Here is a 14,683-nt window from a genome sequence, read left to right on the forward strand (position 1 = left end):
CTTTTCTAAACTCTCATGTGATGGTCCAGACTGGTTCTGGTCAACTACAACAAGCATGTTAAAGAGAAACTCTTTTGTAGGGTTCTTTGCTATACTCAAACCTCTATCCAGGCAGAGACCCCTCGAACTTTTATAGTTTAGACTCTAATATGTTGCATTAACAGTTTTGAGAGTGGACTCTACAACAGACATGATAGTAAAGGTTTAAGGATAGTGAGAAAATAAAAGTCTTAGAACTTTTGAAAGCACAGAAAGAAACTTTTTTAAACTTTGGAAAATATTTAGAAATTTTCTAGAAACTTTTCAGAACTTTGTAAAAAGTTTTAGAATAGAAAAGTAAACTTTTTTGGTTAAGTGTACATATACTGAACTATTTGGTATATGATTCTCTTATGCAAAGTACAACATGATAAAGTGGTAAAGCAGTTGCAAGTACTTATCCCACCGCTGCACCACCAATGTAGGAGGCTGGCCTGGCTTATAGTGGGTACCTTGTTGTACTTACACCCTGTGCCAGGTCCAGTTATCCCTTATTAGTAGAATAGAGGTGTTTCTAGCAGCTTAGGATGATAGAAGGTAGCTATGGCAAAGCAGCTTAGGCTGAACTAGGAGACATGAAAGCTCCTACTATACCACTTATACCATACACCACAATATCATAAGAAGACACAATACTCAGAGTTACTAAAAATAAAGGTACTTTATTTTAGTGACCATATGCCAAAAGAATCTCAGAGGATACCCTCACTTAGGAGGTAAGTAATATACACAAATTATATGTACACAAACCCAAAACAAGTAAGTAACTGTAAGAAAAGTAGTGCAAACAATGAAAAATCACAATAGGATGCAATAGGTAGAAATAGGCCTAGGGGCAAAACAAACCATATACTCCAAAAGTGGAATGCGAATCATGAATGGACCCCAGGCCTATGGCAGGTTGTAGAGGCTCGCTGGGACTGTGAAAAAACAGTAAGGGTGTCCAAAATACCCCACTCCAAGACCCTGGAAAGTAGGAGTAAAGTTACCATACTACCCCAGAAAGACAGTATAGTCGAGATAGGGGATTCTGCAAGAACCACAACCACCAGCAAAACACTGAAGATGGATTCCTGGACCTGAGGACCCGTAACGGAAGGGGACCAAGTCCAAGAGTCACACAAGTGTCCGGGGGGAGGCAGGAGCCCACTAAACCCCGGATGAAGGTGCATAAGGGCTGCCTCTGGGTGAAAGAATCCAAAGATTCTGCAACAACAGAAGGAGCTAGAAACTTCTCCTTTGGTCAGAAAATGTCTCACAGCGTGCTGGAGGATGCAGATGTGTTTTGATGCAGAAATACTGCAAACAAGCCTTGATAGCTGCAAGAGTCATGGTTGAGGTTTTTGGGTGCTGCTGGGGACCAGGAAGGACCAGGAGTCACCCCTTGGAGGAGGAGACAGAGGGGGTGCTCAGCAACTCAGGGAGCTGCCACAGAAGCAGGCAGCACCCGCAGAAGTACCCAAGCAGGCATTTAGAAGATTTGTGTACCAGAGCTGGCTCAGAGTCACAAAGGAGGGTCCCATGATGCCGGAGGCCAACTCAGAGGGTTGAGCCCTGCAGGACGGAGTGCTGGGGACCCAGGCTAGGTTGTGCATGAAGGAAATCCTGGAAGAGGGCACAGGAGCCGGAGCAGCTGCAAATCACGCAGTACACAGGTTTGCAGTCTAGCGTGGGGAGGCAAGGACTTACCTCCACCAAACTTGGACTGAAGGATAACTGGACTGTGGTAGTCACTTGGATAGAGCTCCTGTGTTCCAGGGACCATGCTCGTCAGGATGAGAGCGGACCCAGAGGACCGGTGATGCAGTCTTTTGGTGCCTGCGTTAGCAGGTGGAAGATTCCGTCGACCCACAGAAGATTTCTTCTTGGCTTCCAGGGCAGGGTGAAGGCAGGTGACCCCCAGAGCATGCACCACCAGGAAAGATTCGAGAAAGCCGGCAGGATGAGGCGCTACAATGTTGCTGGTAGTCGTCTTGCTACTTTGTTGCGGTTTTGCAGGTGTCCTGGAGCAGTCAGCGGTCGATCCTTGGCAGAAGTCGAAGAGGGAAGTGCAGAGGAACTCTGGGGAGCTCTTGCATTCGTTATCTGAGGAATAGCCCAGAGGAGAGACCCTAAATAGCCCAAAAGAAGGTGTGGTTACTGAGAAAGGAGGCTTGGCCACTGAGAGAGGTAAGAACCTATCAGAAGGAGTCTCTGACGTCTGCTGCTGGCACTGGCCACTAAGAGCTGTCCATTGTGCCCCAACACCTCTGAATCCAAGATGGCAGAGGTCTGGGACACACTGGAGGAGCTCTGGGCACCTCCCCTGGGAGGTTCTGGTCAGGGGAGTGGTCACTCCCCTTTCCTTTGTCCAGTTTCGTGCCAGAGCACGGCTGGGGGATCCCTGAACCGGTGTAGACTGGCTTATGCAGAGATGGGCACCATATGTGCCCATCAAAGCATTTCCAGAGGCTGGGGGAGGCTACTCCTCCCCAGCCCTTCACACCTATTTCCAAAGGGAGAGGATTTAACACCCTCTCTCAGAGGAAATCCTTTGTTCTGCCCACACACTAAGTGACTTCACACCTAACCTTCTCCAAGTGAGGGTTAGACATATAGGTGACTTATAAGTTACTTATGTGCAGTCAAAATGGCTGTGAAATCACGTGGACGTTATTTCACTCAGGCTGCAGTGGCAGGCCTGTGTAAGAATTGTCTGAGCTTCTCATTTTTACTGTATATATGTTTGTTTTTGCCTGTCACTGGGATCCTGCTAGCCAGGACCCCAGTGCTCATCAAGTGTGCCCTGTATGTGTTCCCTGTGTGGTGCCTAAATCGATCACAGGGGATCTGCTAATCAGAACCTCAGTGTTTATGCTCTCTCTGCTCTTAGAATTGTCACTGCAGGCTAGTGACTAATTTTACCAATTCTTATTGGCACACTGGAACACCTTTATAATTCCCTAGTATATGGTACCTAGGTACCCAGGGTATTGGGGTTCCAGGAGATCCCCATGGGCTGCAGCATTTCTTTTGCCACCCATAGGGAGCTCAGACAGTTCTTACACAGGACTGCCACTGCAGCCTGAGTGAAATAACGTCCACGTTATTTCACAGCCATTTTACACTGCACTTAAGTAACTTATAAGTCACCTATATGTCTAACCCTCACTTGGTGAAGGTTAGGTGCAAAGTTACTTAATGTGAGGGCACCCTGGCACTAGCCAAGGTGCCCCCACATTGTTCAGGGCAATTTGCCCGGACTTTGTGAGTGCGGGGACACCATTACATGCGTGCACTACATACAGGTCAATACCTATATGTAGCTTCACATTGGTAACTCCGAACATGGCCATGTAACATGTCTAGGATCATGGAATTGCATCCCCGGGGCTCCAGCATTGAGCCCGGGTACTGCCAAACTAACTGTCTGGGGTTTTCTCTGCTACTGCAGCTGCCAACCCTCAGACAAGTTTCTGCCCCCCTGGGGCCTGGGCAGCCCAGTCCCAGGAAGGCAGAACAAAGGATTTCCTCTGAGAGAGGGTGTTACACCCTCTCCCTTTGGAAATAGGTGTGAAGGGCCTGAGAGGAGTAACTTCTCCTGGCCTCTGGAAATGCTTTGAAGGGCACAGATGGTGACCTCTTTGCATACGCAAGTCTACACCGGTTCAGGGATCCCCCCAGCCCTGCTCTGGAGTGAAACCGGACAAAGGAAAGGGGAGTGACCACTCCCCTGACCAGCACCTCCGAAGGAGAGGTGCCCAGAGTTCCTCCGGTGTGTCCCAGATCTCTGCCATCTTGAATGCAGAGGTGCGAGGGCACAATGGAGACCTCTGAGTGGCCAGTGCCAGCAGGTGACGTCAGAGACCCCTCCTGAGAGGTGCTTACCTTTCTCTGAAGCCAATCCTCCTCTGAGGGATATTTAGGGTCTCTCCTGTGGGTATCTCATCAGATAATGAATGCAAGAGCTCACCAGAGTTCCTCTGCACTTCCCTCTTCGACTTCTGCCAAGGATCGACCGCTGACCGCTCCAGGACACCTGCGAAACCGCAACAAAGTAGCAAGAAGACTACCAGCAACATTGTAGCGCGTCATCCTGACGACTTTTTCAACTGTTTCCTGGTGGTGCATGCTCTGAGGGCTGTCTGCCTTCACCCTGCACTGGAAGCCAAGAAGAAATCTCCTGTGGGTCGGTGGGACAACGCAGGCACCAAAGTTCTGCATCACCGGTCCTCTGGGTCCCCTCTCATCTTGACGAGCGTGGTCCCTGAAACATAGGAGCTGGATCTAAGTGTCCCCGACAGTCCAGTGGCCCTTCTGTACAAAATGGGGTGAGGTAAGTCCTTGCCTCCCCAGGCCAGACGGTAATCCTGTGTACTGCGTGAACTTCAGCTGCTCAGGCTTCTGTGCACTTTTGCAAGACTTCCTTTGTGCACAGCCTAGCCCAGGTCCCAGCATTGCCCAACTCGCTGAGTTGGACTCCGACTTCGTGGGACCATCTTTTGTTGTGCTGAGTCGACCGTCATGCTCAGATCTTCTGAACGCCTGTTCAGGTGCTTCTGGGGGTGCTGCCTTCTTCTGCATGGGCTCTCTGTGTTGCTGAGCACCCCCTCTGTCTCCTCCTCCAAGGGGAAACCTTGTGGTCCTTCCTCGCCCTGGCAGCACCCAAAACCTTCAACAGCAACTCTTGCAGCTAGCAAAGCTTGTTTGTGGTCTTTCTGCGAGGAAACAACTCTGCATCCTCAAGCACACCGTGGGACATCTTCTGACCAAAGGAGAAGTTCCTGGCACCTTCTGTTGTTGCAGAATCCTCTGCTTATCCACCCAGAGGCTGCCCTTTTGCACCTTCATCCGGGGTTTAGTGGGCTCCTGCCTCCCCCAGACACTTGTGTGACTCTTGGACTTGGTCCACTTCCTTTGCAGGTCCTCAGGTCAGGAATCCGTCTTCAGTGCTTTGCAGTCAGTTGTTGTCTTTGCAGAAATCCCTGTCTCGACTTTACTGTCTTTCTGGGGTAGTAGGGTAACTTTACTCCTACTTGTCAAGGTCTTGGGGTGGGGTGTCTTGGACACCCTTAGTGTTTTCTTACACTCCCAGCGACCCTCTACACACTACACTAGGCCTGGGGTCCATTCATGGTTCGCATTCCACTTTTGGAGTATATAGTTTGTGTCGCCCCTAGGCCTATTTTCTCATATTGCATTCTATTGTGTTCTACAGTGTTTGCACTACTTTTCTCAGTGTTTTACTTACCTGATATTGGTCTGTGTGTATATTTTTTGTATTTTACTTATCTCCTGAAGGAGTAGATCCTCTGAGATACTCTTGACATATTGTCACTAAAATAAAGTACCTTTATATTTGGTAACTCTAAGTATTATGTTTCTTATGATATAGTGCTAAGTGATATAAGTGGTATGGTAGGAGCTTTGCATGCCTCCTAATTCAGCCTAAGCTGCTCTGCTATAGCTACCTCTATCAGCCTAAGCTGCTAGAACACTACTAATCTAGTAATAAGGGATAACTGTACCTGGCAAAAGGTGTAAGTACCATAAGGTACCCACTAGAAGCCAGGCCAGCCTCCTACAGGTATCACTGCAATGTTTGCAATAACATTATTGATAAGAAACTTGTGCATGGCAAGGGTGTGAGTTACAGTTACCTTTGGATGTGCATTATTTTTATATATTATCGTTACTTGAAATAACTCTACTTGCTGAATTTCTATGGTTCTGTAGTGGGTAAATTCATAACCCACCTATAGCATCCCTGTAACCTTTGTTTGTTTCAGTGAATAGATAGATATTTATGTATGTATATACACATATGTGTGTGTATATATTGTTATATATATATATATATATATATATATATACATATATATATATATATATATATATTTATATATATATATATATGTAAATATATATATATACATATATACATATATATATATATATATATATATATATATATTTAGAGAGAGAGAGAAAGAGAGAGAGAGATTTTTTTTTTTTATTCAGAGTGCTTTACACTTTTCCATCTACAACAATACATTTGATACTGCAAGGAGGGATTCTTGGAAATCAGGAAGAGGTGAAGAAGCAATAGACCTACCTGCGACAGCATTCAAAATCACCTTGACTGGAACATCTGCATTTAAAGCAATCACTGATCCACTCCGATCCTAGGGGGTGTTCAATGCCTTGATGCATACAGGCTGTAGTGAAAATATTAAAATAGGTATATCATTTATGAGTGAAGTCTCCCAATGAAGTATACACGTCATTATTGATGGTATGTGTTAAGCTAACGAAAATGTGCAGTACTAAACTGATTTAGAGTATGTGGAAAACTGAAACAAACTTCATTCAGGGAAGGAATATTTAAATCATTTAAAACCTAAACAGTGATGCATGAATTAGAACCTACTGGTAAATATTATAGCATTTTCTACTTACATAAGTGTAGGAGGCTGGCCTGGCTTACAGTGGCTACCTTGTGGTACTTACACCTTGTGCCAGGTCCAGTTCTCCCTTATTAGTAGAATAGAGGTGTTTCTAGCAGCTCAGGCTGATAGAGGTAGCTATGGCAAAGCAGTTTAGACTGAACTAGCAGACAAGCAAAGCTCCTACTATACCATTTTTATCATATAGCACAGTATCATAAGAAAACACAATACTCAGACTTACTAAAAATAAAGGTACTTTATTTTAGTGACAATATGCCAAAAGTATACCCTCACTTAGGAGGTAAGTAACATACACAAATTATATGTACACAAACCCAAAACAGGTAAGTAACAGTAAGAAAAGCAGTGCAAACAATGTAGAATCACAATAGGATGCAATAGGTAGACATAGCTCTAGGGGCAACACAAACCATATATTCCAAAAGTTGAATGCGAATCACGAATGGACCCCAGACCTATGGTAGGTTGTAGAGGGTCGCTGGGACTGTGAGAAAACAGTAAGGGTGTCCAAGATAGCCCACCCCAAGACCCTGAAAAGTAATGCTGCCCAACTACCCCAGAAAGACAGAATAGTCGTGATAGGGGATTCTGCAAGAACCACAACCACCAGCAAAACACTGAAGATGGATTCCTGGACCTGACGACCTGTAAAGGAAGGGGACCAAGTCCAAGAGTCACGAAAGTGTCCAGGCGGGCAGGAGCCCACTAAACCCCGGATGAAGGTGCAAAGGGGCTGCCTCTGGGTGGAAGAAGCCAAAGATTCTGCAACAACAAAAAGGGCTAGGAACTTGTCCTTTGGTAGGAAGATGTCTCACGGCGTGGTGGGGGTTGCAGAAATGTTTCCAGGCAGAAATACCACAAACAAGCCTTGCTAGTTGCAAGAGTAGCAGTTGAAGTTTTTGGGTGTTGCTGGGGACCAGGAAGGACCAGGATGTCGGTCCTTGGAGGAAAAGACAGAGGAGGTGCTCAGCAACTCAGAGATCCCTGACAGAAGCAGGCAGCACCCGCAGAAGTACCTGAACAAACACTTCGAATATCTGAGGAAAGCAGTCAACTCAGAGTCACAAAGGAGGGTCCCATGACGTCGGATTTCAACTCAGCAAGCTGGGCAATGCAGGACGGAGTGCTGGGGATCCAGACTAGGCTGTGCACAAAGGAAGTCCTGGAAAAGTGCACAGAAGCCGGAGCAGCTGCAAATCACGCAATACACAGGTTTGCTGTCTGGGGTGGGGAGGGAAGGACTTACCTCCACCAAATTTGGACAGAATGACCACTGGACTGTGGGAGACACTTGGACCTAGCTCCTCTGTTCCAGGGAACACGCTCGTCAGGATGAGAGGGGACCCAGAGGACTGGTGATGCAGGAGTTTGGTGCCTGCGTTAGAAGGGGGAGGATTCTGTCGACCCACAGGAGATTTCTTCTTGGCTTCCAGTGCAGGGTGAAGGCAGACAGACCTCAGAGCATGCACCACCAGGAAACAGTTGAGAAGCCAGCAGGATGAGGTGCTACAATGTTGCTGGTACTCTTCTTGCTACTTTGTTGCGGTTTTGCAGGTGTCCTGAGCAGTCAGCGGTCGATCCTTGGCAGAAGTCAAAGAGGGAAGTGCAGAGGAACTCTGGTGAGCTCTTGCATTCGTTATAGAGGAATAGCCCAGAGGATAGACCGTAAATAGCCAGAAAAGGAGGTTTGGCTACTAAGAAATGAGGCTTGGCTACTGAAAGAGGTCAGCACCTATCAGGAGTGGTCTCTGACATCATCTGCTGGCACTGACCACTCAGAGCAGTCCATGGTGCCCCAAAACCTCTGAATCCAAGATGCCAGAGGTCTGGGACACACTGGAGGAGCTCTGGGCACCTCCCTGGGAGTTACTGGTCAGGAAAGTGGTCACTCCCCTTTCCTTTGTCCAGTTTCGTGCCAGAGCAGGGCTGGGGGATCCCTGAACTGGACGTAGACTGGCTTATGCAGAGATGGTCACCATCTATGCCCATCAAAGCATTTCCAGAGGCTGGGGGAGGCTACTCCTCCCCAGCCCTTCACACCTATTTCCAAAGGGAGAGGGTGTGACACCCTCTCTCAGAGGAAATCCTTTGTTCTGCCTTCCTAGGCCAGGGCTGCCTGGACCCCAGGGGGGCAGAATCCTGTCTGAGGGGTTGGCAGCAGCAGCAGCTGCAGTGGAAACCCCGAAAAGGCAGTTTGGAAATACCCGGGTTCTGTGCTAGAGACCCGGTGGATCATGGAATTGTCCCCCCAATACCAGATTAGTATTGGAGTGACAATTCCATGAACTTAGACATGTTACATGGCCATGTTCGGAGTTACCATTGTGAGACTACACATAAGTAGTGACCTATGTGTAGTGCACGCATGTAATGGTGTCCCCGCACTCACAAAGTCCGGGGAATTTACCCTGAACAATGTGGGGGTACCTTGGCTAGTGCCAGGGTGCCCACACACTAAGTAACTTGGCACCTAACCTTCACCAAGTGAGGGTTAGACATATAGGTGACTTATAAGTTACTTATGTGCAGTGAAAATAGCTGTGAAATAACGTGGACGTTATTTCACTCAGGCTGCAGTGGCAGTCCTGTGTAAGAATTGTCTGAGCTCCCTATGGGTGGCAAAAGAAATGCTGCAGCCCATAGGGATCTCATGGAACCCCAATACCCTGGGTATCTAGGTACCATATACAAGGGAATTATAAGGGTGTTCCAGTGTGCCAATGAGAATTGGTGAAGATGGTCACTAGCCTGCAGTGACAATTGTGAAAGCAGAGAGAGCATAAACACTGAGGTTCTGGTTAGCAGAGCCTCAGTGATACAGTTAGGCACCACACAGAGAACACATCCAGGGCATACAATATGAGCACTGGGGTCCTGCCTGGCAGGATCCCAGTGACACAAGGGCAAAAACAAACATACATACAGTGAAAATGGGGGTAACATGCCAGGCAAGATGGTACTTTCCTACACAAGCCCCCCCTCCCCAAACGAAGGACAATAAGGTTAACCTTTCCCAGATGAGTCTTCATTGTCTAAGTGGAAATATCTGGAGAGTCCATCTGCATTGGAGTGGATACTCCCAGGTCTATGTTCCACTGTATAGCCCATTCCCTGTGGAGATTTGGACCACCTCAACATTTTAGGGTTTTCACCTTTCATTTGTTTTAGCCAAAGTAGAGGTTTGTGGTCTGTCTGAACAATAAAGTGAGTACCAAACAGGTATGGTCTCAACATTTTCAGTGCCCAGACCACAGCAAAGGCCTCCCTCTGTATGGCAGACCAACGCTTTTCTCTAGGGGTCAACCTTCTGCTGATAAAAGCAACTGGTTGAACCTGGCCCTCAGAATTCAGTTGTGATAGCACTGCCCCAACCCCTTATTCAGATGCATCAGTTTGTACAATGGTTTACTTGGAGTAACAAGGGCTTTTGAGGACAGGTGCAGAGCACATGGCCTGTATGAGCTCCTCAAAAGCTTTCTGATAGCTGGTTGTCCACAATACCTTCTTAGGCATCTTCTTGCTAGTGAGATCATTAAGCGGGGCTGCAATGGAGCCATAATTCTTTATGAATCTCCTATAGTACCTTGTGAGGCCTAAAAAGGCTCTCACTTGGGTTTAAGTTGTAGGGGGAACACAATCCAAGATAATTTGGATTTTCCCTTGTAGTGGTGAAATCTGTTCTCCACCAACCAGGTGGCCCAGATAAACCACTTTCCCCTGCCTATCTGGCACTTTGAGGCCTTGATAGTGAGGCCTGCCTTTTGCAGGGCCTCCAAAACTTTCCATAGGTGGACCAGGTGATCATCCCAGGTTGAGATAAAGACAGCAATATCATCTAGATATGCTGCACTGAAAGCTTCCAACCCTTGCAGGACTGTGTTCACCAACCTCTGAAAAGTGGCAGGTGCATTTTTCAAACCAAAGGGCATTACTGTGAATTGGTAGTGCTGTGATAAAGTAGCCTCTTTCTAGCCTTGTTACCCCCACTTTTGGCCTGTTTGTGAATATACGTCAGGGTTTTTCACTGTCTCACTGGGATCCTGCTAGCCAGGGCCCAGTGCTCATAGTGAAGACCCTATGTGTCAGTATGTTTGTTATGTGTCACTGGGACCCTGCTAGCCAGGACCCCAGTGCTCATAAGTTTGTGGCCTATATGTATGTGTTCCCTGTGTGATGCCTAACTGTCTCACTGAGGCTCTGCTAACCAGAACCTCAGTGATTATGCTCTCTCTGCTTTCCAAATTGTCACTAACAGGCTAGTGACCAATTTCACCTATTCACATTGGCATACTGGTACACCCATATAAGTGCCTAGTATATGGTACTGAGGTACCCAGGGTATTGGGGTTCCAGGAGATCCCTATGGGCTGCAGCTTTTCTTTTGCCACCCATAGGGAGATCTGACAATTCTTACACAGGCCTGGCAGTGCAGCCGGAGTGAAATAACGTCCACGTTATTTCAGAGCCATTTACCACTGCACTTAAGTAACTTATAAGTCACCTATATGTCTAACCTTCACCTGGTGAAGGTTGGTTGCAAAGTTACTTAGTGTGTGGGCACCCTGGCACTAGCCAAGGTGCCCCCACGTTGTTCAGGACAAATTCCCCGGACTTTGTGAGTGCGGGGACACCATTACACGTGTGCACTATACATAGGTCACTACCTATGTATAGCGTCACAATGGTAACTCCGAACATGACAATGTAACATGTCTAAGATCATGGAATTGTCACCCTAATGCCATTCTGGCATTGAGGAGACAATTCCATGATCCCCCGGGTCTCTAGCCCAGAACCCGGGTACTGCCAAACTGCCTTTTCAGGGTTTGCACTGCAGCTGCTGCTGCTGCCAACCCCTCAGACAGGTTTCTGCCCGCCTGGGGCCCAGGCAGCCCTGGCCCAGGAAGGCAGAACAAAGGATATCCTCTGAGAGAGGGTGTCACACCCTCTCCCTTTGGAAATAGGTGTGAAGGCTGGGGAGGAGTAGCCTCCCCCAACCTCTGGAAATGCTTTGATGGGCACAGATGCTGCCCATCTCTGCATAAGCCAGTCTACACCGGTTTAGGGATCCCCCAGCCCTGCTCTGGCGCGAAACTGGACAAAGGAAAGGGGAGTGACCACTCCCCTGACCTGCACCTCCCAGGGGAGGTGCCCAGAGCTCCTCCAGTGTGCCCCAGACCTCTGCCATCTTGGAAACAGAGGTGTTGCTAGCACACTGGACTGCTCTAAGTGGCCAGTGCCATCAGGTGGCGTCAGAGACTCCTTCTGATAGGCTCTTACCTTTCTTACTAGCCGATCCTCCTTCCTAGGTAGCCAAACCTCCTTTTCTGGCTATTTAGTTTCTCTGCTTTGAGGGATTCTTCAGATACCAAATGCAAGAGCTCACCAGAGTTCCTCTGCATCTCCCTCTTCACCTTCTGCCAAAGGATCGACCGCTGACTGCTCAGGACGCCTGCAAAACTGCAACAAAGTAGCAAAGACGACTACTGCAACCTTGTATCGCTTCATCTTGCCGGCTTTCTCAACTGTTTCCTGGTGGTGCATGCTCTGAGGGTAGCCTGCCTCCTTCTTGCACCAGGAGCTCTGAAGAAATCTCCCGTGGGTCGACGGAATCTTCCCCCTGCAACCGCAGGCAACAAAAGACTGCATCACAGGTCCTCTGGGTCCCCTCTCAGCACGACGAGCGTGGTCCCTGGAATTCAGCAACTCTGTCCAAGTGACTCCCACAGTCCAGTGACTCTTCAGTCCACGTTTGGTGGAGGTAAGACCTTGCCGCCCCACGCTAGACTGCATTGCTGGGTACCGCGTGATTTGCAGCTGCTCCGGCTCCTGTGCACTCTTCCAGGATTTCCTTTGTGCACAGCCAAGCCTGGGTCCCCGACACTCTAACCTGCAGTGCACATTCTTCTGAGATGTCCTCCGGCGTCGTGGGACTCCCTTTTCTGACTTTGGGTGGACTCCGGTTGACTCCTCTTCTAAGTGCCTGGTCCGGTACTTCTGCGGGTGCTGCCTACTTCTGTGAGGGCTCCCTGACTTGCTGGGCGCCCCCTCTGTCTCCTCATCCAAGTGGCGACATCCTGGTCCCTCCTGGGCCACAGCAGCATCCAAAAATTCTAACCGCGACCCTTGCAGCTAGCATGGCTTGTTTGCAGTCTTTCTGCGTGGGAACACCTCTGCAAGCTTCTTCACGACGTGGGACATCCATCCTCCAAAGGGGAAGTTCCTAGTCCTCTTCGTTCTTGCAAAACACCAAGCTTCTTCCATCCGGTGGCAGCTGCCTTGCACCCTCAGCTGACATTTCCTGGGCTCCTGCCCACTCTCGATACTGTCGCGACTCTTGGACTTGGTCCCCTTGTCTTACAGATACTCAGGTCTGGAAATCCACTGTTGTTACACTGCTGCTGTTGGTTTTCCTTGCAGAATCTCCCTATCACAACTTTTGTGCTCTCTGGGGGTAGTAGATGCACTTTACACCTACCTTACAGGGTCTTGGGGTGGGCTATTTTTCTAAACCTCACTGTTTTCTTACAGTCCCAGCGACCCTCTACAAGCTCACATAGGATTGGGATCCATTCGTGGTTCGCATTCCACTTTTGGAGTATATGGTTTGTGTTGCCCCTATACCTATGTGCTCCTATTGCAATCTATTGTAACTTTACACTGCTTGCATTACTTCCTTTTGCTATTACTGCATAATTTTGGTATTGTGTACATATATCTTGTTTATATTTGGCAACCTCATACTGAGAGTACTCACTGAGATACTTTTGGCATATTGTCATAAAAATAAAGTACCTTTATTTTTAGTATATCTGTGTATTGTGTTTTCTTATGATATTGTGCATATGGCACCAGTGGTATAGTAGGAGCTTTGCATGTCTCCTAGTTCAGCCTAAGCTGCTCTGCTATAGCTATCTTCTATCAGCCTAAGCTGCTAGAAACACCTCTTCTACACTAAGAAGGGATAACTGGACCTGGCAGAAGGTGTAAGTACCTCTGGTAACCACTACAAGCCAGGCCAGCCTCCTACAAGTGCCCTCCAATGTTAGAAAATGAAGTCTTGGGTTTAGCATCTTCTGATAACCTAATCTGACAATACCCTTCAGTTAGATCAAAAGTGCTTAGATAGTTGGCAGAAGCCAGTGTATCTATGAGCTCATCTACCCTGGGTATAGGGTGAGCATCTGTCTTGATTACTTGATTGAGCCCTCTATAATCTACACAAAACCTTATTTCTCTCTTTCAGTCTTTGGTGTGAGGTTTTGGTACAAGCACAACTGGTCTAACCTAGGGGCTTTCAGATGGCTCAATCACTCCTAAGTCCAACATTTTCTGCAACTCTTGTTTAATGCAGTCCCTGACATGGTCAGACTGCCTATAAATTTTACTTTTGACGGGTAGGCTGTCTCCAGTATCAATTGTATGTTCACACCAGGAAGTTGTACCTGGTACAAGTGAAAAGAGGTCTGAACACTGACTTAAGAGATTGATACAGTTGTCTTTCTGTTCTGCAGTAAGACAATCTGCTAAGACTACTCCCTCCACTAAGCCATCAGCGTCAGTGGTGGAGAAGAGATCAGGGAGAGGGTCACTCTATTCTTCCTGTCCCTCATCTGTTGCGATGAGCACGGTGAGATCGGCCCTGTCATAGTAGGGTTTTAGGCGATTGACATGAATCACCCTAAGGGGACTCCTGTCAGTACCTAGGGCTACCAAGTAGGTAACCTCACCCTTCTTTTCAACAATTAGATGAGGTCCACTCCATTTATCTTGGAGTGCTCTTGGGGCCACAGGCTCTAATACCTACACCTTCTGTCCTGGGTGGTACTGAGTCAGGACAGCCTTCTGGTCATGCCATTGCTTTTGCAGCTCCTGGCTGGCCTGGAGGTTTTTACTGGCCTTTTTCATATACTCAGCCATTCTGGATCTTAGGCCAAGTACATAGTCTACTATGTCCTGTTTAGGTGCTTTTAAAGCTTGTTCCCAACCCTCCTTCACAAGAGCAAGTGTACCTCTTACAAGGTGCCCAAAGAGGAGTTCAAAGGGGCTGAAGCCCACTTCTTTTTGGGATACCTCCCTGTAAGCAAAAAGGAGGCAAGGTAACAGGGCATCCCATCTCCTTCTGAGTTTTTCAGGGAGTCCCATTATCATACATTTGAGAGTTTTATTAAACCTCTCAGCCAGACCATTTGTTT

General features: G+C 47.7%; 1 protein-coding gene across 1 annotated transcript in view; it reads right to left on the bottom strand.

The window, feature by feature from the left end:
• Nucleotides 1-14,683, bottom strand: part of LOC138302112 (small serum protein 3-like) — a 113,494-nt gene that overhangs the window by 74,109 nt on the left and 24,702 nt on the right. The window contains exon 3 of the mRNA XM_069242491.1: nt 6,134-6,236. Within this exon, the coding sequence (XP_069098592.1) occupies nt 6,134-6,236 (103 nt within the window). The remainder of the gene's footprint in view (nt 1-6,133; nt 6,237-14,683) is intronic.

The sequence above is a fragment of the Pleurodeles waltl genome, chromosome 6, assembly GCF_031143425.1.
Source record: "Pleurodeles waltl isolate 20211129_DDA chromosome 6, aPleWal1.hap1.20221129, whole genome shotgun sequence".
Classification (NCBI taxonomy): Eukaryota; Metazoa; Chordata; class Amphibia; order Caudata; family Salamandridae; genus Pleurodeles; species Pleurodeles waltl.